This window comes from Diabrotica virgifera, chromosome 6, assembly GCF_917563875.1.
Source record: "Diabrotica virgifera virgifera chromosome 6, PGI_DIABVI_V3a".
NCBI classification, from domain to species: domain Eukaryota; kingdom Metazoa; phylum Arthropoda; class Insecta; order Coleoptera; family Chrysomelidae; genus Diabrotica; species Diabrotica virgifera.
This window is the reverse complement of record NC_065448.1, coordinates 79,009,187-79,034,080: the sequence shown is the minus strand read 5'-3', so window position 1 is coordinate 79,034,080 and position 24,894 is coordinate 79,009,187. Positions and strand designations below refer to the sequence as shown.

Genomic DNA, 24,894 nt, shown 5'->3' with positions numbered 1-24,894 from the left:
GTGTAAAATCATATGACCAACGAAATCGTGTACTTAAAGGTCGAGGAAGACAAGCAAGAACGAAAACTGTCAGATCTGTTCACACATATACAAGGGGGAGTGTAATGTTCTGGAGAGGAATTCTGATCCGTAAAAAACTCCTTTAATTTTCATCCAATCAACTTTAACTACTCACAGGTATGTTGATAACCTGTAGGCTCCGGAGAGGCCTGCTTGCTCACCCGAGCTTAACCCTATAGAGTATTTGTGGGATATGCTTAAAAGAAAAATTAGAGCTGACTGGGATAATCCACAAAATACCGCACGGCTAGTACAAGCTGCTCTTGAAGAATGGAGTAACCTACCACAACAAAATGTTGATAATTTGAGTAGGAGCGTGAACACGCAAACTGAAGTTTGCATAAGGACTAGAGGTGATAACACTGACTACCAAAAAAAATGAATAAAAACAATTTAAACATTATTCGTTTTACATTGAAATTTTTTATGCTATTGACTTTAAAACAACTAGTTTCAATTTGTTGGTTAAATACTTTATTCTTTTATTTAATTGTTATGTACCTATTTGCTATTAAACTGCTTTAAAATAAATATCGTTTGACTTCGTGTGTTCGTTTTTTTTTTAAATTCGCACGAAATAATAAGAAATATCAGATGATTCCGTATAAGTTTGGGTGTGTGTATATTATATCACAACGATAAAAATAAAATACAAAGAAATTATATTAAAATGTAAAATAATCATAGATACCTGCTGTTGTTGTCGGTTCTATCTGACTATTGGACTCTGTGGTTAAGTTCGGAACACTGACACTCATGGGATTCACGACAATCGTATTATTACTACTGTTTTTAGCATTATTAGTATTTGTCACAGCCTCATCTTTATCACTACTACAATTGCCACCCTTGACAGAATCAGTTTTTCGTCTTAGCGGTTTTTCGTCCTCGGTTTCCGAATTATCCGACACAGAGATACGCACACTCGACAACGGATTTATCTGACTGCTTTGCCCGAGATTTAACGCCGACTGCAGCAGTTCTGCAGACAAAAAGTTATTGGTATTATTTCTGAGCATATCAGCACCTTCGCGGAATTTGTCCAAAGCTTCAACGGCTTCTACGAAGCTTTGAGCTGCCGCGGCAGCTTGGGAATTACTAATTTTTGAAGTGCGATTGGATTTGTTGATATTTAATGTAGAATTGCTGTTCGTCGCTGACTTTTGAGCATCACTCGCTGAAACTGGTCCAGCGTCGCATAAAGCCAAACTTTCTACTATTGTCGCCAAATCGGTTGAGTTATTTATGGTAGAGAGATCGTTATGGGGGTCCCGTAACGGATGTACCACTACGGACAGTTCACTTTCATTCGAAAGAGCTTGAGATTCACTTGTTACAGCTACAAGCGCTTCATTTCGAGCAACCGATAAAACACTCTCGGCGATAGTTTCCGCAGCTTGTTTTGCTGCTAAATTGTCAGCAGAAGCAGCTTGTTCCGTACTAGCAACTGAAGTTTTAGCATCTGTAGCTTCCGGTAAACTAGGCGTTGAACTACTTTTTCTGCTAGTCAGCACGCTCTGTTTATCTTTATCGTTTTTCTGTTTATTGGTGGAACATTGTTTCGATGAAGAAGCCATGGCTGATTCCACATCGTATCCTGGAGCTAGTTTCAGGTCGTATTTACCTTCAGCACCCATACGGTACGAATTTGATCCACCATGATCCCAAGTGACATCGATCCAACCACTGTGAAGTTCTCCAGTAACAGTACCTGGATAAAAACAAAACAAAATTTAACCTTTTTGCTAAAGTAACATCCTGCAAGAAAGAACCAAAAAGCGACCTGATATTCACTATAAAAACGATAATGGAAAATGCTGCGAGTTTGATGATGAACTCCATCAGATGTTCATAGATTTTAAACAGGCATTTGATAGAGTATGCAGGAGACAGTGGACTGTTTGGACGGACGTGAATAAAGATGCATATGCCTGCTTGAAAGACTGAATAGTAAGAAATTGAAAGAGTAAGAGAATTCATATACCTAGATACAACCATTAATGAAAACAATGACAGTTCTCAAGAAATACGAATCAGAATCGAACAGGCCAGAAGCACATTTACAAGAATGAAGAGGCTTCTCTGCTGTGTGAATAGACAAGCGTGAAAAAATAATAGAAAACTAAATTGGGTAAAACACAATCAGAGAACATCCAAAGTAAACGAGGGGTACCGCAAGGTTGCATTCTGTCTCCATTATTATTTAACTTGTACTCGGAAGTTATTAAGCAACAGGTATTGGACAAGGAAACAACTGGTGTTGTAGTAAACGGAATCCCTATTGATAACTTGAGGTATGCAGATGACACTCCAGAGAATAATCCAAACAGTTTATACAGTAAGTTTACTACAGTGTATACAGTACATTTTGGTTTAAATATGAACTAGGATAAAACCAATTTTCTAATTTTTACCACAAAACCAAATAATAATGCCCAACTTATTATTAATGGCCAAGATATCGGACATGTATATAAATATCTTGGAATCTTAATAAATGAGAATAATGATTTTGCAAAGGAACTAACAACCAGATTAGAAATTGCACGTAACTCATTTATAAAACTGAAACAATTTTTTGGTAATAGAACTTTGAGTGTCATATTCAGTATCAGCCTATATAGTATAGCGGCAGCCACTGTAAACTAAAGATTAGCTAAAGATGATAGACTAAAGCGATGATGAAAAAAGTGGAAGTGCGAGATGCGGCTTTACAGAAGTATCCTAAGAATGTAGAAGTAGACAGAATCAGAAATAAAGAAGTCTTGCTAAGACTTTTCAAGAGAAACAGAACTAAATAATATAAAGATACGAAAACTGCAATAACTTAGCCACGTGATAGAGGAACAAAATACCAGCTTCTGCAGAATATAACGAAGGGAAAGATTTTAGGAAAGCGTAGCGTCGGAAAGTGACGAATGCCATGGCTGCGCAATCTCGGAGAGTGGATTAATTGCTCTTCTAACCATCTTTTTAGAGCAGCAGTGAACAGAGTTCAAGTAATCATGATGATTGCCAACCTTCGAAAGAAGCCGGCACCTTAAGAAGAAAAATAAGAAGAATCTAGTGAAGAAATAGCTAACAATCACCACTAGACCAGGGCGGATCTGTGAAAAAGCGTCTATTTTTGGGTGTGCGAGGTGGCATTCGGATTTTTGCAGATAAAGTTAGGTGACAACTTGAACAATAACAATTAACTTATGCTCCTTTTCAAATATGCCCGGAACATTAATAAAAAAATTAAAATATTTAAAAATTTCGAAAACTATCGATTTTTTTCTACTTTCATTGCTTATAACTTTTTTTTTTTTTTTTTTAATTAAAGTGTCTCGGCAGCTAATGGCCATTGACACTGGTACAAAAGTTTACAATATTATTTACTTACAATAATTATAGTTTGTTTTTGCACAAGTTACAACTTAATATTACAATTACACTAAATAGTAAAGGTGACAATCTTTTAGGAAACAAATTATGGCACTGTACATGTTTGTAGAACCGAGTAGGTCACTTATATTGTTTTGAAAGTTGTAGTGGACTCTTTGAACTCTATACTGGCCACATTCCAGTAATATGTGCTGGACTGTTAATGGCTCATCACAATGTTCACAACGAGGACGATTTTCAGAGGACATCAGATATCCATGTGTAAGACGAGTGTGACCTATTCTGAGCCTTCTGATAATAGTACTGTCTTTTCTGCTCATTTGGGGCATGGTGATGGAGGTAACAGTTCGTTGGATTGTGTGTAGTTTTGTATTTTGCATGCTCCAGTGTGTTTGCCAGGTGCTTAATACATTGTTCTTGATTTTAGCCTTTAGATCTTGGTGAAGTTGCATGTTTTCTAAATTTTCACGAGAGCAGGCCTGTTTTGCTGCTTGATCAGCGCTCTCATTTCCATTGATACCAACATGGGATGGTATCCAGATGATGGTTACTGAAATACCATTTTTTGACTGTTGTTGGCAGATGTTGTGGATGCTCTGTACAATGGGATGTAAGGAGTATATATTTTTGATAGAACCAATCGCAGCGAGAGAATCGGAACATATCGCTAATGATTTCTCGTTAGTGGTTGGCAACTCTAATGCCTTAAGTATTCCGTACAGTTCAGCTGTGTGTATACTGCATCTGGGAGAAAGTCGATATGATGCTACTGTTGTATTTGAGGTGGTAACGGCACAACCGACGGCATGTTCTTCTTTGGAGGCATCTGTGTAAAGAATCTTGTCATAGTGCTGTGTATGTATAAGTTCTTGAAATTTCTGTACCAAGAGAGTTCTGGGCGTTTCTTCTTTTTTGTATCGATTTAAGCTGGTAACGACAGTAGGTAGCTTTTTGGTCCACGGAGGAATACTGGACGTAGTGACAGGAGTTGTGAGTGTTAGATCTGTATCTTTTAGCATAGTTTTTAAAATTTGTGAGAAAGAATGTGATCGAGGTTGAGTATTATCTGGAACAGGGTGGGGGGTATTAATTAGTTGAATGACTGGATTTTTCGGATTAGCAGATACTCTAGAGAAGTAAGATAGTAGTAAGCGTTGACGTCTTATAAAAAGTGGAGGTTCTGAAGATTCGATATAGAGACTTTCAGAAGGACTTGATTTAAATGCTCCAAGGCTAATGCGTAAGGAAGTGTTGTGAATTGTATTCAGGCTTTTAAGCTGAGTGTCGGACGCTGATATGTAGAGAATGCTTCCGTAATCCAACCTAGAGCGGATCAAGGTTCTGTAAATTCTTAAGAGGACTTCCTCTTCTGCACCCCATTGATGGTGAGCCAAAGTTTTTAAGATATTGATTCTATTGAGGCAGTTTGTTCTTGTTTTCTGTATCTGATCTCTCCATGTAAGTCTTTTATCGAATATTACTCCTAATAATTTGTGTTTATCAACCACTTGAAGAGGAGATCCATTTAGGTGAAGTATAGGAGGGTGAGTGTGATGTCTTCTAGTGAAGTGTATGACTTTGGATTTTCTAGATGAAAATTTGACTCCAATTTTGGCAGACCAGTTTAAAAAGTTGTTAAGAGTATTTTGCAGTAAAGAGTATATGCTTCTTATAACTTTACCTTGGCAGTAAAGAACGAGGTCATCAGCGTATATAGAGTATTTTACGGGAGGGAGAACGAGAGAGCCTATATCGTTAATGCTAAGAAGGAAAAGTGTGGGGCTCAGAACTGAGCCTTGAGGAACTCCATTTTGTGAGATATAAGTTGAAGATGTTTTCCCGTTTGCAACCACTTTGAATGATCTCTCTTGTAAGAAATTGTTTATAAAGGAGAGAATGTTACCCGTTAAATTGAGTTTCTCAAGCTTTTTGATGATAGCAGCTCTGTTTATTGTATCGAAGGCACATTCTATATCTAAGGCAACTGCGATGACGTCCTTCTTGTTTGCCATAGCTTCGGTTAGTTCTGATTGTAGTAGTACCAGGTTATCCATCGTACTTCGATTGGGTCTGAATCCTGATTGCGCTACATCTATCAGATTGTGTTCTTCAAGAAACCAAAGCAAACGTTTATTTACCATCTTTTCTAGTAGTTTGCACATTGTGCATGTTAGTGAAATTGGTCTGTAGGCGTTAGGAGCGTTAGAGGATGAGTCATTTTTTCTTATAGGTATGGTAAGCGACTGTCGCCAGAGACTCGGAAAATTTTGGCTGAACCATATCTTATTGAAGAGCGCGAGCAGCTTCGAGAGGGTGGATGTATGTAGATGTTTGAGAAAAATAGATGGGATCTCATCAGGACCTGCAGAAGAGTTTTTCATTGATGATATTGCCAAATTTAGCTCTTCTTCTGTGAAGGCAAGGTTTATTGGATTGGTTTGGATAGGGATAGGTGGCGAGTGGTTTGTGGGGTACGGAACGGAGAGTTCAGACTTAGTTTTGTTTTGAAAGTATTTGGCTAGAGTTTCTGTTATTTGGTTATCATTTGTAATGATGTTATCTCCGTCTGTTATTGCGGGTATTTTTCGATATGTGTTTAGTCCTCTCATTTGTTTGATTTTGGTCCACATTTGGGCGGGAGGGGTATCTGAAGTTATGCTGTTTACAAATTTTTTCCATGATTCTTTTTTGCTTTCCTTCAGAACTCGTTTGGATCTTGCACGCATTTTCTTAAAATAAATAAGATCTTCAGTGCTACGGGTTTTGCGATATCTATTAAGAGCCTTCTTGTACTCTTTTGTTGCTAGTTTGCATGAGTCATTCCACCACGGGACAGTCTTTCTTGAGGAATTAATAGTGTATTTGCCTATGCACTGGTCAGCTGCAGTTAGGATACAATTTTTAAATTGCTCTACGGCATCGTCGATGTTTTCCCTGAAAATTTCTTGGTTTGAAAGGTCCTCAACAGTATCGCTGAATAAACTCCAATTTGCACCGGTAATTTTCCATTTGGTTTTGACTTCTGCAGTTTCTGTGATATGACTTGAGATAAGGATGGGGTAGTGATTGCTATCGTATAAGCTATCTAGTGTTTTCCACTGAAGCAAAGGAGCAGTTCCAGGATCGCAAAAACTTAGGTCTATGGAGGAAGATGTTCCAGACTGGATGTGGAAATATGTAGAGCTCCCTGTATTCAAGAGGTTGATGTTGGAGTTACTTATGATATCTTCTATAAGTTTTCCTCTCCCAAAAGTGCGCTGGGAGCCCCATGTTGTGCTGTGGGCGTTGAAGTCTCCAACTAAGATGAAGGGGTTTGGGAGTTGTTTTATGAGATCTTTTAGTTCTGTACTGAATAGGTTATAGTTTGGAGGAATATATATAGAACAAATTGTTATTTTGTTGGGGCACCATGCGGTTATTGCAATCGCCTCTAAGCTTGTGTGTAGGTCAAACTCTTGATGAAAGATATCGTTAGAAACAAAAATAGATGAGCCTCCACTTGCTCGTAGGTGTGTTGGTCTTAAAAAGTTGTAACTGGTGTAGTGTTTTAGATAAGGGTTGTGAGCTTTGGTGAAATTGGTTTCTTGGAGACAAATAAAATTGGGCGAACAGTCCGATATAAGTTTTTGTAAGTATTCTAGTCTGGGATAAAACCCATCACAATTCCATTGAATTAGTCTTAACATAATGTTAGTATTAATAAGAGCTGATTTGAGAGGATTGGGATGATTCTGAACTATCAGAATTATAGTTGTCTTCGGTAGGATCGGAGGAAAGCTTTGGGTTGGACAAATTTTCGAGGTCTTCTGGATCAGTGTTCAAGGCCTTTCTCAGTTTTTTGGTTAGACGGGTTAACCTACTTTTCGTGGACCTCTCCTGACAAGCTGGGTGCAATGCTTGAATGTTAGCAATTAGCCCTGGAACATTTTCTGTAAACTTAAGAGCTTCAGCGTAGGGGTTACTACATCCAAAAGTGTTTTCAATAAAGGCTATCAAGTTTTCTGGGGGAATAACAAGTGATTCTGAGGTTTTCTTAAAGGCTTCTTTGATAGAGTCTTTTGTTAAATCACAAAGGCAACGATCTGAGGCTGAACTTGTTCTGGGTTTCTTTTTTGGTTTCTTAATATCATTACTAGGGGGAGGCATGATGTTATCCTCGGACAGATTTGTGACGGATGTGTTATCGGGAATATCGGTCTGCTCACTAGTACTTTCGACTTCAGAGTGGCCACGTTTGTATGCGGGCGTTTTTGAGGGTGTAGCATTGTTAAGTTCTGAAGTGGGGATATGTGGTGGTATTTCGAGTTCTATAGGAGATTGTAGTGGTGTGGGATCTGTTGCGTGGGTTGGTATGTACGACTGAGTCTGGGGTGTTATATGATTGGGTGGAGGATTGGGGCAGTTTGAGGCAATGTGCCCTGACATCTTGCATATGAAGCATTCCATTTTGTCTGAGGACAAAAATATTCTGTTTTCAATTCCTTCGAATGTGATGACTAATGAAGTTTGCAGATTGAAATTGTCATCAGAGGTATAAACATAGACTTGCCTTCTAAAGCTCATGATGTGCGAGTATTCATCACCGGGGATGCCTGCTCTTAGAAATGAGACGGGGGAGGCCAGTTGGAGCCCAAGATCTTTTATGGCATTTTCTGCAAGGTCGTGTGGGATACATGGAGATAAATTGGATATTATTATCCTTTTTGTGGGAGAGACTAGTCTGCGGACATTCATGATAGAGTTTCCTACTGTTAACATAGGATGAGACTTTAAAAGTTTGTCGACGAGTTCTGAGTTTGATAAATAGATACATATTCTGTTATTAGATATCCTAGATGCAAATAAGATTTGTTTGGGACCAATAGCGTCACCTACTGCCTTGACATAATCGAACAATTTTAGACTTTCATCGGCATGTAATACTATGGCTTGTTCTCGCTTCGGGAAGGTTGATCTCGGAATTTTTTTCGTTGCGTTTGCATATGAGGAAGTTGGTGTAGAAGTTTGTTGAATATTTTGAGACATCTTGAAGTTTGAACTGTAAGGAGACTAATTTGGTTGTCGCTACCCTTGTAGTCAAAAGTAGACGAACAGTTTAATTATTTGTTGGTATTAGTTAGGTTTTATATATTTTCTCTTCCGAAAATACATATTTGGTAGGCCTACGCCACTGGAAGCAGGCCAAGTTTTTGAATAATTCACCAATTTGCTAATTAACTGTTCGATTCAAAAAACAACATGCAATTAGGCTTATCAATATGTACGATAAAGTCTGGTCTTACTTGTAATTTGTTAATTTCACAAAAACACTATAAATACTAGCAAAACACTAAGCGATGTTACCTCGTTGAAGTACACACTCTGAATGCTTATAACTTTAAAAGGATTCATTTTGGAACAAAGTCGTAGGGAAATAAAATAAAGATAATTTAATTTTGTATAATAATACACGACTGATTTAAAATGTCTTAAATTAACCCTTACTGCAAAATAGCAATAAATAGAAAATAAGGGGGCAAAAAGACTGTTTTTATTCAATGTTTTTCAACCACTTTGGTTGCACTTAGAACCTTCATAATTCGCTTAGAAAATTCTTACAACATACTTAAACCGTCCACCAAATTTCATTAAAATCGACCTAATAGATTTTGCATAATAATTTTGCAATCTAAATTTTTTTAAAAAAGTTCAAATTTTTTAAAAACTTTTTGAACAAAAAGTAGACCATTTAGAAGTTTGCTAATTTTAGGTTCTCTACCTATCTACACTTTACAGAATTAAAATCGGATTATTTAAGCAGCCTCAGCACTGTTTTAAAGTTATAAACAATGTTTTGGCTTATAAACAAATGCAGGACGTTTGAGTTGAAATAAATTCATTTTCTTGAGAATGGGCGGCTCTGGAGATAAATCCCGAAACAGATCGATTTTTATTTTTAAATTATAATTTTTTGGCATAAATATCATACTAGTGACGTCATCCATCTGGGCGTGATCACGTAATCTAAATATTGGAATTAATTTAATTAATGTTTTTTTAATTCAAGCCCTGTATAAATAATTATGTTAATGTTTATATTAGTGAATACAAAATTGAATAGCCTTTCGATTGAGCTATCACACGGCACCTATTCTCATTTAAAAAAATCATCGATTACGTCATCACGCCCAGATGGATGACGTCACTAGTATGATATATATACCAAAAAATTAGAGTTTAAAAATAAAAATCGACCTGTTTCGGGATTTATCTCCAGAGAGGCCTACTCTCGAGAAAATGAATTTACACCAACTCAAACGTCCTCACTGTATTGTTCATAACTTTAAAACAGTGCTGAGGCCGCTTAAATAATCCGATTGTAATTCTGTAAAGTGTATTAGATAGGTAGAGAACCTCTTTATATTATGTAAAAAAAATTAGCGAACTTCTAAATGGTCTACTTTTTCTTTAGAAAGTTTTTTAAAAATTTATCTTTAAAAGGTCGATTTTAATGAAATTTGGTGAACGATTTAAGTATGCTGTAAGAATTTTCTAAGCAAATTACGAAAGTTTTAAGTGCAACCAAAGTGGTTGAAAAACATTGAATAAAAACAGGCTTATTTTGCCCCCTTATTTTGTATTTATTGTTATTTTGCAGAAAGGGTGATAATTTAAGACATTTTTAACCAGTCGTATATCATACAAAATTCAATTATCTTTCTATTCAATTCAAAGTAGAAAAAAATCGATATTTTTCGAAATTTTTAAATATTTTATTTTTTTTTATTAATATTCCGGGTATATTTGAGAAGGAGCATAAGTCAATTATAATTATTGAAGCTGTCACCTAACTTTATCTGCAAAAATCCGAATGCCACCTCTAACATCCACCTCAAAACAGATCCGCCCTGGTCTACAATGGAATTTTGTAAGAAAGGCTAAGCAATATCTGAGCCTGACCAATAACTGATTTTCTTTCTCCAGGGAAAGTATGGAACCAGAAGTTCGGGTAGAAGAAGAAACTCTTGAACGTAAAACCCACGCGAGTGGTCCGGCCTATCACCAATTCAACTATTTAGGCAAACGAAATGCTCACTGCCATGTTAATGGCCGACATCGGCAACGGATAAGGCTCAATAGGAAGAAGCACTGACTTTACAATGTAATCGACATATTTAGGCAGGTAGACAAAACGTATTAATGTTGTTACATCAACGATGAAGAAGGTGAACGGTGACCTTAGCACTAGAAGTACACGGGACTATAATAATGAAATTTTGGTTTAAAATTATTAATACATTAATAAAAAATAGAACAAATATATTGAGATGCTTTCGATAATGCAATATGGACTTGAAAGCTGGACATTGAAGCAAGAACACATAAATAAGCTACAGTCCTTTGAAATATGATGATACAGGACGCTTAGAATAGCATGGACAAAGAAGAAAACTAACATGAAAACTAACACAAGTATTGCGAGAAATGGACAAAGAGTAAGAAATAATAAACAATAAAAATAAGAAAATAATTGATTCGACCGTTACTTGATGGAAGTTCATTTTATCTAACAATAAAGCACTGAAAACGTTTGTTTTCTATACTTCCACAAAATTTATTACAACTATGTGACTACAGCTGTTTCTGCAGAGTGCCTTTCTCAAGTGATTTAGATTACTATGGGTTTGCCTTTTTAAAGTCTTTAACTGAAGAGGTTAAGAAGTGGGGAGCTGTTTGTCTCGAGTTGGTCATTCAGAATTATATCTGTATTTTTTAATTTATTAATTTCCATAGATTCTAATAAAGATAGCTTAAGGCCTTTATTTTGAATATGCAGAATTTGAAACTGTTCATTAAAAGAATGATTATGATCTAGAAGGTGAAGTGCGTATGTAGAAGTGTCTGTTTTTCTATTGTTGAAAGCCCTTTTGTGTTCTGCTATCAGTTTGTCAAAGGTTCTGCCAGTTTGACCGATGTAAGTTTTCAGACAATCCCCAAAAGTTAGTTTGTAAACACCACTCTGTAGTTGTTTTCTCTTTCGGCTCTTATTGTTCTTAATATATTTGCTTAAGTTGTTAGTTCTGAAAGCTGGTAAGTTTATATTTGATTATTGAATATACACAAACAACAGGGCAATACTTATTATGGGTAATCCTCTAAGCCCATTGCTATCAGATACATTTATGAACCACCTTGAAACAACAATTTCTAAACATCCCGTATTTAAAAAGTTCTTATATTGGTGGAGATACGTGGATGTAGTATGCTTTACAGGAACTAACAGGCAACTTGACCAATTTCTATCATGCATTAATTCACAAACAGAACAGAATAATTCCATAAACTTTCTACATGTAACAATTATCAGACTACACAACAAACATGAGTTCTCCGTATATCATAAACCTACCCATACTGACACAACTATACACAATTCATCATCCCATCCTACAAAACACAAATTAGCAGCCTACCATAGCATGATACATAGACTGACAGAAATTCCCATGTCAAAAAATAACTTCGAGATAGAACTGAACATCATTAAACAAATGTAAACAATGGCTATAACGAACAAACAATTAAAAAAATTTTAAACCTAAAACTCCATAAGAAAACTCTGAAATTAGTCTACCCACCACTACAGAAAGAATCCAGTACCTTCTGCTCTATTACATATACTGGCAAGATAACAACAAAAATAGCCATAAAAAAGAAAGGAATAACACCAGCTTTCAGAACTAACAACAACTTAAGCAAATATATTAAGAACAATAAAAGCCGAAAGAGAAAGCAACTACAGAGTGGTGTGTACAAACTAACTTGTGGTGACTGTCCGAAAACGTACATCGGTCAAACTGGCAGAACCTTTGACAAACGGATAGCAGAACACAAAAGGGCTTTCAACAATAGAAAACAGACACTTCTACCTTCTAGATCATAATCATTCTTTCAATGAACAGTTTCAAATTCTGCATATTCAAAATAAAGGCCTTAAGCTATCTTTATTAGAATCTATGGAAATTAATAAATTTAAAAATACAGATATAATTCTGAAATGAGCAACTCGAGACAAACAGCTCCCCACTCCTCAACCTCTTCAGTTAAAGACTTTAAAAAGGCAAACCCATAGTAATCTAAATCACTTGAGAAAGGCACTGTGCCCAAACAGCTGTAGTCACATAGTTGTAATAAATTTTGTGGAAGTATAGAAAAAAAAAACATTTTCAGTGTTTTATTGTTAGAAAAATAAGAAAGTTACAATATCTGGGACACGTATGAGGGAACAGCGATATGAACTGTCAAGACTGATAATTCAGGGAAATATAAGAGGATAGAGGAGTATACGAAGAAGGAGTGGCCTGGTTGAAGAATTTAAGGGACTGATTTAAATGCAGTGCTATAGAATTCTTCAGAGCAGCGGTAGATAGGATAAAGATAGTGATTACGATATCTACCTCTGATTGGGAGACGGCACTTAAAGAAGAAGAACAAATACATACAGATTTTAATAAGCAAAAACTTACCTTCAGCTGGAGGATTGCCGTCCTGATCTCTCCATTTCCAATCGACACCTCTAACTACTCGTGCTCCAACTGTCATATGTTTAAGCAACTGAGACTTAACCAAACGCCGTTGCTTCCTCAAATGCGCCTCTTGCTCTTTATGTGCCTTGCCCATATCTTCACAGACACTTGTTACTTGTCCATAGATTTCGAAACCGGACAAACTTAGATAATGAGTCTGACCTGAAGCATTTTTACCGGCCTGCTGTATTCTAACGTGCCTCCAACCTTGAGCCTCTTCTTGTGGAACTTCTATTGGCCAAGTACCGGTACTACCAGGATCATTTAATGACATATCGTGCGTATGAGTATATAGTGTGGTCCAAGTGTTACCATCTCTGGACATCTGGAAATGCCAGTTTCTCAGGGCAGATCTTCCGTAACCTCTGGCATGACGTAAAGTGTAAGCTGTCGGAATTATATATACTCCTAGATCAATGCTGAACCACGCACGTTTGTCATCGTTGGTATGACAGTTAAGTGCAGATGTATCTCTGGATAAAATATCTTCTACTCTTCCATAGGGTAGATTTCTGGCATCCGAACTAGTAACAGCTACTAAACCATATTGTCCTGGATTTACCCATTCAGAGCTCGTTTTGCCATTGGTTCCTATGAAATATATCAAACCGTTCTCATCGAAATCATGGGTGTGCTTGAAAACTTGATATTTTGATTCTTTCAATTTTTTGAGGAATTGAAAAGTGCTGCGGTCATAATCGTACCATTGCTTTGCCACCATTTTCAGCAGGTACCTTTCTAGTTGAGATACTGTTGCCAAAGGTTCCATTTTTAAACTTCTTCCTGATCGGTCTATTAAGGTACTGTCACCAGCGGCTTTTTCTAACCTAAATCGCAGTCTTCTTGTTAAGATTTGAAGACCATACCCGGTTCCTGGTGTATCATACAAATATACAGGTAATTTTTCTATGCTCTCAAGGACAGATATTAATTTATGGACTAGTATTAAAATAGGAGATTTGTCTTCATTACACTTGTTTCTGAAACACTGTTTAAATACTTGTACTCTCTGTTTTTGGAACTTGCTCATTTTGCTTGATTTTAAACCTTGTTCCCAATAACTCGTTGAAAGGAGAGACAATAATGCTTGCACTAAACCAGAACTGTGTAATTCATACGCTGATACCACTCCATCTTCCTTAAGGATCTCTGTCAATTCCTCTAAAGCATTGTGAAGGATTTCCTTCCATGAGTTGCCTCCTTCTCGGTTGTTGCCATACGAACATTGTTTTTGACAAGCGCGTTCGATTTGGGCAACAATATTTCCTAGTTTAGCCACTATACCTCTGGGTTGAGCTTGGGCCACTCTGAAGTATTGTTCGTAGATCTGATGAGCCAAATACTTTACTTTCATTTTTGTGGCTTCTAATTTTGAGCGAAGACGTTTTCCTTTCTTATTTGTCCAACCGGCTGAGAATTCGGGACCTAAACAAAATAAACAACGGTTTAGCAATATAAATATGCAATAGCAATAGCCAATATCGGCTAGTACCAGATATAGTAATAAAATCTGGATGTATAGTACGCTCGGAAATCGCCTAGAAAATTTAAACCGAATATAACAAAATTCAGTTAAGGTGATACAGTAGCGACCAACAGGTAGCCAAAACGCGTTCCAAGATTGCGGCTGTAATTTTGAATATTTTTTCGAGATATTTGGCACACGCATTCGTAATATAATAAAGAATGGCGGTACAGAGCCCAATTTGAAAAATATATTAATATGTGGAAATTACTCTGTAATTAAATACAATATTAAAAAAACGAGCCTGTACCGCCATTAAGAAGAACAAAAAAATACACTTTCTTTAAATAAACTTTTTTATCCGATGCCTAGATTTTGTGTCATTTTGGAACTACTAATGAAATAAAAAATTTTAGTAGTTCCAAAATGACACAAAATTTTTTCAAATTGGGCTCTGTACCGCCATTCTTTATTATATTACGAATACGTGTGCCAAATATCTCGAAAAAATATTCAAAATTACAGCCGCAATCTTGGAACGCGTTTTCGCTACCTGTTGATCGCTACTGTTTCCTCTTAATTCAGTTTGGCAACATTGTGTGAATACCAAGTCTTCTAGATTATAGAATATCAACAGAACCGTAATTAAGTGCAGAAAAAATGAGATGTTTTAACCAAATAATGTTTCAAATATGATGTGCCAAATAATTTTGAATTCGGTTGCGCTAATGAACTTGCCTTTTTTGTCCTTAAAAGTAAAAAAAAAACGTTTAATTTCTCTTGCGTAATATTTATCGCCTAAATTATTTTAACTGTACTAATATCAAACTGTTTACTGTAAGTTCTCAAATGACTAATTTACAACGATTAATAGGATGTCAAAATACCTCATCTTTAAAGCGGCTTCTCAAATTTCTTAAACAATTATACACAACATTGATACTACCACTTTGTTGCGCAGTCTGACCGATTTCCGTTTCGACTATACCAGTTTGCATAATATCGTTTTAATACAAATAATATTACCTAAATATGTTTCAGCGATGAAGGAATGTTTTGTTCCCCTATTAGATTCAAAAATGAAGCCGGGTAGATCTTCTCTTAAAATGGTTGTTTGTTGTTGTCCATCAGAGTTATGAATGTGAATTTCAGCATCCTTTCTTGATGTCAGCGACCAGTTTCCTACTACTAATCGTGTGGTACCAGGCTTTGATAGTAACGGCGTAGAATTATTGACGCATCTAACTGCTGAACGCGCCCTCTGTAATTTTTCTAGAAACTCTCCTCGATTCTCTGAAGAATAAAGTATCACGTGTTAAAACATAAATTGATGCAATATGACACTGGCCTGAGTTTCAAAACTTCTTTGGTGAGGTCAAAAATTTTATAGGTGGTTTTATATATTTAGTGCAAGCCGAGTTCAAAAATTCAGTCCTATCGAACTCTTCACAGCAATAGAAAGTACAATGCAAAAATACTTATTACAGTGAATAAAAGAGTTGATTTTATGGTTAGGTGTAAATGTCATTTCTAGAAAATGAACTTTTCTACCACTAGTCATAGGTCATTACTGGCAATATTTGGCAATAGTGGATGAGGAAAATATAGCCATTGTGTGGATGATAATGTGGTATAGGATGATGGTGGAAGGTGAGGAATGTTTGTCACACTGAGCTACAGATTGTTTGGATTCAGTAATTGAGTGTCTCTTACAAAATTAATCGAAAGTGCAAGAATCATTCTGACCGGTTTTGCTACATTTGTGGTAAAGTTACAATATCAGATCGGATATCAAAAATAACACCATTTGTACCTTATTTATTTTGGTGTAAGGACTATGAGTCTACTTTAGAGGAATTCCTACAGAAATGCAATGCTCTTGGAGCACGTATGTCTATAAAGGTGCACTTTTTCAGCTCACATTTGGAATCCATCATCATCAACAGCTATTCCATCCATCATAGGATGTAAGCCTCTCTTACATGTGTCCATTCATGTCTGTTTGCTGTTTTTTCCATCCATTCCTGGCCAGCCATTCGCTTGATGTCATCAGTCCTTCTTGTTTGAGGTCTGCCTCTACTTCGTTTGCTTGCCCTTGGTCGCCATCAGAGAATTCGTAAAACGGTTGTCTTCCATTCTTCCTACGTGTCCTGCCCAGTTCCATTTTAACATGGCAATCTTTAGGATCATAACTGGTACTTTTGATCGTCTTCTTATCTCTTGATTGGATTTGCGATCACTGAGCTTAATATTGAGCATTCTCCGTTCCTTAGCTCTCTAAGTCACTTGAAGTTTGTGGGCAAAGCTGTTGTTAAAAGCCCAAGTTTCAGTTCCATGTCAGAACTGGCAATACGAACTGATCGAAGGTTTTTGCCTTTAGAATATTTGGTAAGTTTGATTTAAATACTGTGGATTACTTTGGAGTACTTCCCTGAAAACTGTGGGGTTTACAGTGAAGAGCATGGATAACAGGACAGGTTTCCATCAGGACATTCGAGTAAATGAAGAGAGATACCATGACAACTGGGATGTGAATATGCTTGCACACTATTGCCGGTGTCTAAGAAGGACGTTACAGGTGAAAACACGCCAGAAAGGATTTGAAACGATCATTTATTATTAACGAATAGCTATCGTGAAAAAATAACTGCCATGACATTATTTAAATGGAAATTATGTTTAAACAATAACTATAATAATCATACTTGTGCTGTTATTTATTTCGATAATTTGACTTTCCGAAAATTTGAAATAGTAATAACCTGATCTGATTGATAAAAGAGTTGCACGCATGAAATATAAAGAATAACATATGTACAGATCTCAAAAATGACACAGGCCAGTGTTATGAATTAATATACATTGCAATGTTAAATATGTGTTAATTAAGGCTATACTTAAAGATTATTTAATTGCATTTAATGTTAGTAAATTTTATTTTTTTTAGACAGAAATATCGCCAAAATTTTAGCAGGCGTAAAGATGTTACCATTAACAGCAATTCTTCTTTTTCAAACGCTTTGTTTTTGAAAAGTTTTTTTTCAATTATGATTTTGTCGGTTGTAAATAACCCATTCCTAGTCTTGAGAAGACAATCCTTAAATTTCGTTTACGTTTTTTTATCTTTTTTTGTTTTAAAAAATTCATCTATCTATTCATTTCTTTCTATGAGTAGGGAAACAGGTTTATAGTAAACTGGTCAGAATGTATGGCGAAGAAACAATGAACAACAGTGGCGAAACGCTTATAAATAGGTGCCAAGAGTATGACTTAAATTTTAAATTGTTTTTTGGACATTAAGACATACATAAATTCAACTGGTGATCAACAATGAGGAGTCTAAAATCGATAATAGACTACATAATAACAGAACATACTAAACTCTGAGTGCAAGATGTAAAGGTAAACAGGGGAGCACAGTGTGCTCAGATCACCACTTAGTAATGGGGGATATATTCATACCTTCTGTGGAAAACAACCCAGAAACATAAAATAGAACGAAAATAGAAAAAATATTGTTGAAAGGAAGCACTAGGTCAACACCAATATGCTGCCACTACAGATTACATCAATGCTGCTGCTACTATAGCCTAATTTATCAATTAAATAATACATCCAGCCGCTCCTCCAAAAGTGGCAGTATTAGCCACAAGTAGATTTAAAATTTTTTATTTTACGGTATAGCTTGGGCAAGATTTGCTGAACTGAATTTTGTTTTTTTTTTCAATTCATTAAATGTGATTGCAAATCGCTATTTCAATTCAATAAATTTGATGGAACCGCACGTTTTTCTTCGCCAATCCTTTATTGGTCCTTCCAAATTTCTCATTGTATAATTCGCATTAAGATAAGACGTAGAATCTGACAAACTATCTAGAGACAAGGGCGGATCCAGGACCGATTTTCGGAAAGGGCCATGCACTTTTTTGAAGAGGGGTACCGGGGGGTAATTTTTAAAAATTAGGGTTACAATTGATAAGTTTAAGGCACTTTTCACACACTTTTGAGTGCCATAAAGACATTCAAAATGTATCGTTACTAAAGTATTAATAAAGTCAGTACCGATTCCTACGCATTTCTTCGGATCCAAGTGCAGTTCTTTCAACAAGTTTAATACTTATTTTTCCCAATGCTTGTCCTGTCAGACCTTGTTCTTCTCCTCTTTGTTGATTTTCATTAAATATTTTTGTTCTCATAAGCGTCAATCAACTTGACAATAAAGTCTTCACGAATGTTGATATTGTGTATGTATCTCAAATTTAAAGAAAGCTGTTCCACGTGGAATACGTCGGTCGTTTCTCTAAATATGACAGAGTAATAATTTTCACTTTGAACCTGATTCATTATGTGTTCAATTATTTCTTCATCACAACATGTTATCAATAATTGATTTTGACTGGTGCTACTAATTTATGTTGCTCGGGAAGATGCTGTGGATAGGTAGTGTGACCAACTAGTCCGAAAAATCCGGGACATGGCCCGAATTACGAAGTCGTGTCCCGGCGTCCCGGACATGGTTTCCGGGCCATCCGAATTTTCAACGTTTTGGTAAAATTCTATTTTGAAATTTTGAATACGTTATTGTTTAAAGAATTCACATCAAATTGAATTGGTGGCACGAAAAAAAGTCGACAATGTCTAGAGTGTAATACTAATACCACATCCAAAACGCATGCATTTTATATCGTGGTTTCATAGTTCTACGAAAACTAAAACGGTGGACTTTTTTTCGTTTCTGTATTTTAATTATTGTCTTCTGAAAAAAAAATGGCCCGATTTTCATTGAAAAGTCTCGGATTTCAGGTATTTTTGAGCCTTGTCCCGGATTCGACTGAATTGGAGTTGGTCACACTCTGGATAGGTGTTGTTTAAGTCTTATCTTTTGATGCGACTTTAAACTTGAACAATTCCCCTCATTACTAATTCCAGCATCTTCGTCCAGAAGCAGAAGGCCATCATCACGGTGGCCCCTTAGAGGAATATTTTGTCGACCTGAAGAACACTATAGACTCCACTATTTGTCGTTCTCTATTTTCTTATATCTCTTTAGACCTCTGAGAGTCTATCTGGTTACTGACTGACTTTTGCGGGTTGCGATAACTTTGTAGAAAATATAGCCCAACCTGAACGCACTCCTTGTGATATGATGTTTTTTCATGGGTGTGTATGGCTCCGTCTTTGCTCATAATTTTGGCGAAAGATGCTAAAGATTTCGTGACAAGGCTTTGGGCTGTCATCCCTTTATTCTGACCATATTTTTCATTAGAAAAATAAAACGCAGTACTTGAAGAACAATCCCTTTTGCATGTGCGAAAGTACCAACCAACTCCTTTGTTCCAAGTGCTGATGACCCAACGCACGCTAACGCTTCATTTCGTTTTTATTCTTTGTGTGTACAGAATATGGAAATTGATACGATTTTGATGGCTGTCAAGATCGTTCTGACATTTTTATTGACAAAACATCCTATGTCATTCTTGAAGTTTCCGTTACTGCTTGTGTTAAATTTTAGTCCAGAAGACATAATATGTACTTATCCCCTGTTTTGTACATATATATGTGTTTGAAACTAAAAACATTTGAACTGTAAATATTTAAATTTACATTTTTTTAAATTCTCGGAGGGGGCCATGGCCCCCATGACCCCCTCCCTGGATCCGCCCTTGTCTAGAGAGTCATTAATATTCCGCTTAGCGGGGTGCTATTGTCTGAGTCGTGAAATTCCATAAACAAGGTCCTGTTTTGTAGAATGGTCCCTTGTTTATATAATTTTACAACTCGGACAACAGCACCCCGCTCAGCTGAATATTAATGAGTCTCTTATATACCTTGTCAGACTTTACCCACATCTGAAAAAGAGCTATTTAGTACAAGCCATAACAATAAAATTGGCATCTCAAGTGTCGTTTTATAGTTACCCGACTGAAGTGTCGATTTATAGTTAAAAAATTGGCTAAGGGAAAATGAAAATGTAGTATGTCAAAGTGTGTAAATAATTTTATTTCCTTAGCTGAGCGCTTTCGACATAAACGTCATCATCGGAGCTAATGCTAAAATAAAAAAAGAGATCTTGTAAGAACAAGAAGTACAAAACTCTTTTTTTACTTACGTCAAATACTAAAAAAGTACCGCTACATAGAGGTGTAAACAAGTGCATCTTAGGAATGTACATTTGATTTTTAAATTTTGAATGCTAACTTAGTCCTCCGTACAACAGCAAACAGCAACAAAACAGAAAGAAACGGCCACATACACGTTGCACAAAAACATATAAACTTTTTTCATGGTCCGGGTGTCGATGTCACCCGTCCATCCTTGGCCTAGTAACAACAGCTGACTGACAAGGTCGGATATTCAAATCTGCTTTTATCTGTTCTGCGTTGACGTTGACAGCTGACGTTGAAACATGAATATTTTAAACATATTGAAAGGAAAATTGAAAATTTTTACAATGAAATTGATAAGGAAATGTACCTTAGATGTTTGTACTAATCAACTATTAAATTAATTGATGACATGCTTGATTTTGAGACTAATTGGCCCAACTTACATACACTGTGTTAAGTTAAAAAAATTAAATTAAAAAACAAAAAAAATTATTAAACAGAAAGTAATGAGAAAGATCAATTTTGATTGTGAATTCTCAAATTCAATATTCAGAAGATGTTAGCTTGTTGAAGTTAAAGATTGAGATAATATTATATTGTTGTTATTTATCATCTTTTTGTCATTTATGTAAGTCATTGCAATTACCTTGACTTGGTGTATGGATATTTTATTAAGTTGAAAACCTAATGTTTATGTAGAAATATTAAATGATTTTATTAAATGCTATGATGTTAAAATGGGTATATTCAGTGTCTATTGTTGTAAGACGTTGATGACAAAATAGAAGGATATAGTGTTCGGTGGAATTCAATTTTTAACAAAATAGTTTCGAACACTTTTGTTGTTAGGTGTTTTATTTCTAAGGCTCTCATTACTTGTTGGTAGAATGATTCATTCAGAAAGTCATTGCAATGACCTTGACTTGGTGTATGGATATTTTATTAAGTTGAAAACCTAATGTTTATGTAGAAATATTAAATGATTTTATTAAATGCTATGATGTTAAAATGGGTATATTCAGGATTCTACCAACAAGTAATGAGAGTCTTAGAAATAAAACACCTAACAACAAAAGTGTTCGAAACTATTTTGTTAAAAATTGAATTCCACCGAACACTATATCCTTCTATTTTGTCATCAACGTCTTACAACAATAGACACTGAATATACCCATTTTAACATCATAGCATTTAATAAAATCATTTAATATTTCTACATAAACATTAGGTTTTCAACTTAATAAAATATCCATACACCAAGTCAAGGTCATTGCAATGACTTACATAAATGACAAAAAGATGATAAATAACAACAATATATTATCTCAATCTTTAACTTCAACAAGCTAACATCTTCTGAATATTGAATTTGAGAATTCACAATCAAAATTGATCTTTCTCATTACTTTCTGTTTAATAATTTTTTTTGTTTTTTAATTTAATTTTTTTAACTTAACACAGTGTATGTAAGTTGGGCCAATTAGTCTCAAAATCAAGCATGTCATCAATTAATTTAATAGTTGATTAGTACAAACATCTAAGGTACATTTCCTTATCAATTTCATTGTAAAAATTTTCAATTTTCCTTTCAATATGTTTAAAATATTCATGTTTCAACGTCAGCTGTCAACGTCAACGCAGAACAGATAAAAGCAGATTTGAATATCCGACCTTGTCAGTCAGCTGTTGTTACTAGGCCAAGGATGGACGGGTGACATCGACACCCGGACCATGAAAAAAGTTTATATGTTTTTGTGCAACGTGTATGTGGCCGTTTCTTTCTGTTTTGTTGCTGTTTGCTGTTGTACGGAGGACTAAGTTAGCATTCAAAATTTAAAAATCAAATGTACATTCCTAAGATGCACTTGTTTACACCTCTATGTAGCGGTACTTTTTTAGTATTTGACGTAAGTAAAAAAAGAGTTTTGTACTTCTTGTTCTTACAAGATCTCTTTTTTTATTTTAGCATTAGCTCCGATGATGACGTTTATGTCGAAAGCGCTCAGCTAAGGAAATAAAATTATTTACACACTTTGACATACTACATTTTCATTTTCCCTTATTCATTCAAGTGTGTACAAACTTATCAGTCTTTCAACTATTAAAAAATTGGCACCCAATGATATAGGTGGCTGTTTTATTGTTACAACATCAAGAAGACGACCAAGAATAATATGGAGGGAATATGTAGAAGAGTCGATAAGAAATACGGGGAGGAGAAGTAGATTAGAGGAAAAGAAAGTAGTAGATATAAGAGAATGGTGAAAATAGTAAAACCCAGATATTATAAGACAAAACTCACAATATACTGCTTCTTCACATAGAAAGAATCTTCAAATGTGATTTCCATGTGATTTTACCGCTTGTATGTGTGTATACTGTTTGTGTTTTTATCATATTCATACTTTCGGTGGCCAACTTGTTTTTTAGTCAATACTTTAGACTTACACATTCATAACTTTAGACTGTGTAATCCAACAGAAAATCGAGCATCCAGTTTATTGTTCATTTCTTAATCTTAACGACATTTCTGTTAATGAAACTGTTTTCAAAAGCTTATCAGTATAGCTAGTATGGCACAATTAATACATTTCAAATTACTGATATATTAGATTTCTCAAAAATCATTCATTCGTATAAACAAATAACGTAAGTCCAGCAAGCTTTTACACAGAAAATAGATCAAATTAAACAGTAAAAGCAAAGCTCGTAAAAAGAAGCAAACTAATAATAAAGTAGAAATAATAAAAAATAGCCCTCTTACCTTCAGTTGTAAGGGAATCAGCTGCTCGACCTTTCCCTATAATTCGGACAAACAAATCAACATCACGTTACCACATTGCAAATACTCCAAAAAAAAAAAACATAAAATTACTAGCTTTAATGGAAATATCAAAAAACTAAACCAATGTTTCCAAAACAGTGTTTACTAAATATTGTATGTGTATGTATTAAGTATTGTTTTTTGTAATTTATGATAAAGAGTCGATTAATGTATCATCCAGTTTTGATATAAATCTAAGTATATTATTATATATCACCTTTTATGTAAAAATATAACAAACGACTTATAATAATTCCATCTTTTTAGGCTGTTAGTGTTTAAGGCGCAATCCTTTTAAGGCGCAAACGACGGTTTTACTCGCGACTCGTTGGTGCTGATCGACTAGCGAGCAAAACAGTCGTGTCAACCGTCCACAGACAACATGTCGTAACCTTGTTACTTTCTTTCCTGTAGGAAGCTAGTAATTATTGAAATTTTTTCTTGACATCGGCTCTAGTTGAGTTGGGTTCATGTTTTTTACGATATTTAAGGGTTTAACATATGCTGTAAGTCGAATTGCTTTGTTTTTGCACTCTGGCGATTTACATTTCCATAAACAAGAACAGTCTCGTAAGCAAGATATAAATTCTAATAAAAAGTCGTGGCTGAGAGTCCATGATTGATTAAAAACTGGTCTTTTCACTTCAACGGTCGCCGAAAACTGCCGGTTTGGCTCGCCAGCCGTGATACACGCGCAGTTTTGAACGACGAGCCAAGTAAAAAATAAAACAAACTGACGAGCCGCGAGCCAGGCTTGTCGGTGAATAAAACCGCGGTATTGCAATGATACACTGGCGAGCTTTACCGACGAGCCACAAAACCGCGGTTTTACTCGCCAGTCGATCAGGGCCTTAAAACAAACTGACGAGCCGCGAGCCAGGCTTGTCGGTGAATAAAACCGCGGTATTGCAATGATACACTGGCGAGCTTTACCGACGAGCCACAAAACCACGGTTTTACTCGCCTGTCGATCAGGGCTTTTATGGTTGCGCTTGTTGTAATAAGTGAGCAAACGCGGCACATATCAGACCGACAGCTTTCAACAACTTAGATCTCTGACGTAGATAATGACGTGCGACGGTATTTATACTGTACCAACTATAATTCCAAAAGTTTGGAATGATCTACGAAACACGTGCTTAAAATCTTCTGGATTTAAAGGGCGATGCAATATTTTTTTCATTGTGGCCCAAAAAATGAATTTGTTGAAAACGCAGCTATATCCTATTTAATCCTGAATTAAAACTTTGCAGTTCACGTAAGCTGTACTTTACAGATCGACTGTACTTTAAGTCCGTTAAAATAGTCAATGTTTTCATGATTATTTTTTTTTCGGGTATCTTATTTCCAAGGTTCACAAGGTTTTGCACCAAGGGATACTGAAATGTATCTGATTTCAACAGATATAGCTATTGTTGAAATTATTGAACCATACACTTATTCATGTTCATTTAACACTCGTTAAACTGAGCGTATTCTAAAAAA

General features: G+C 35.6%; 1 protein-coding gene across 4 annotated transcripts in view; it reads right to left on the bottom strand.

The window, feature by feature from the left end:
- Window positions 1-24,894, bottom strand: part of LOC114335728 (E3 ubiquitin-protein ligase HECTD1) — a 228,659-nt gene that overhangs the window by 51,689 nt on the left and 152,076 nt on the right. For 3 of the 4 annotated variants that reach the window (XM_028286013.2, XM_028286015.2, XM_028286014.2), the window contains 4 exons: window positions 23,350-23,385; window positions 15,505-15,771; window positions 12,954-14,438; window positions 752-1,771 (listed from right to left, as the gene is read on the bottom strand). In XM_028286013.2, the coding sequence (XP_028141814.2) occupies window positions 752-1,771; window positions 12,954-14,438; window positions 15,505-15,771; window positions 23,350-23,385 (2,808 nt within the window). The remainder of the gene's footprint in view (window positions 1-751; window positions 1,772-12,953; window positions 14,439-15,504; window positions 15,772-23,349; window positions 23,386-24,894) is intronic. The other variant, XM_028286016.2, reaches the window with a different exon arrangement.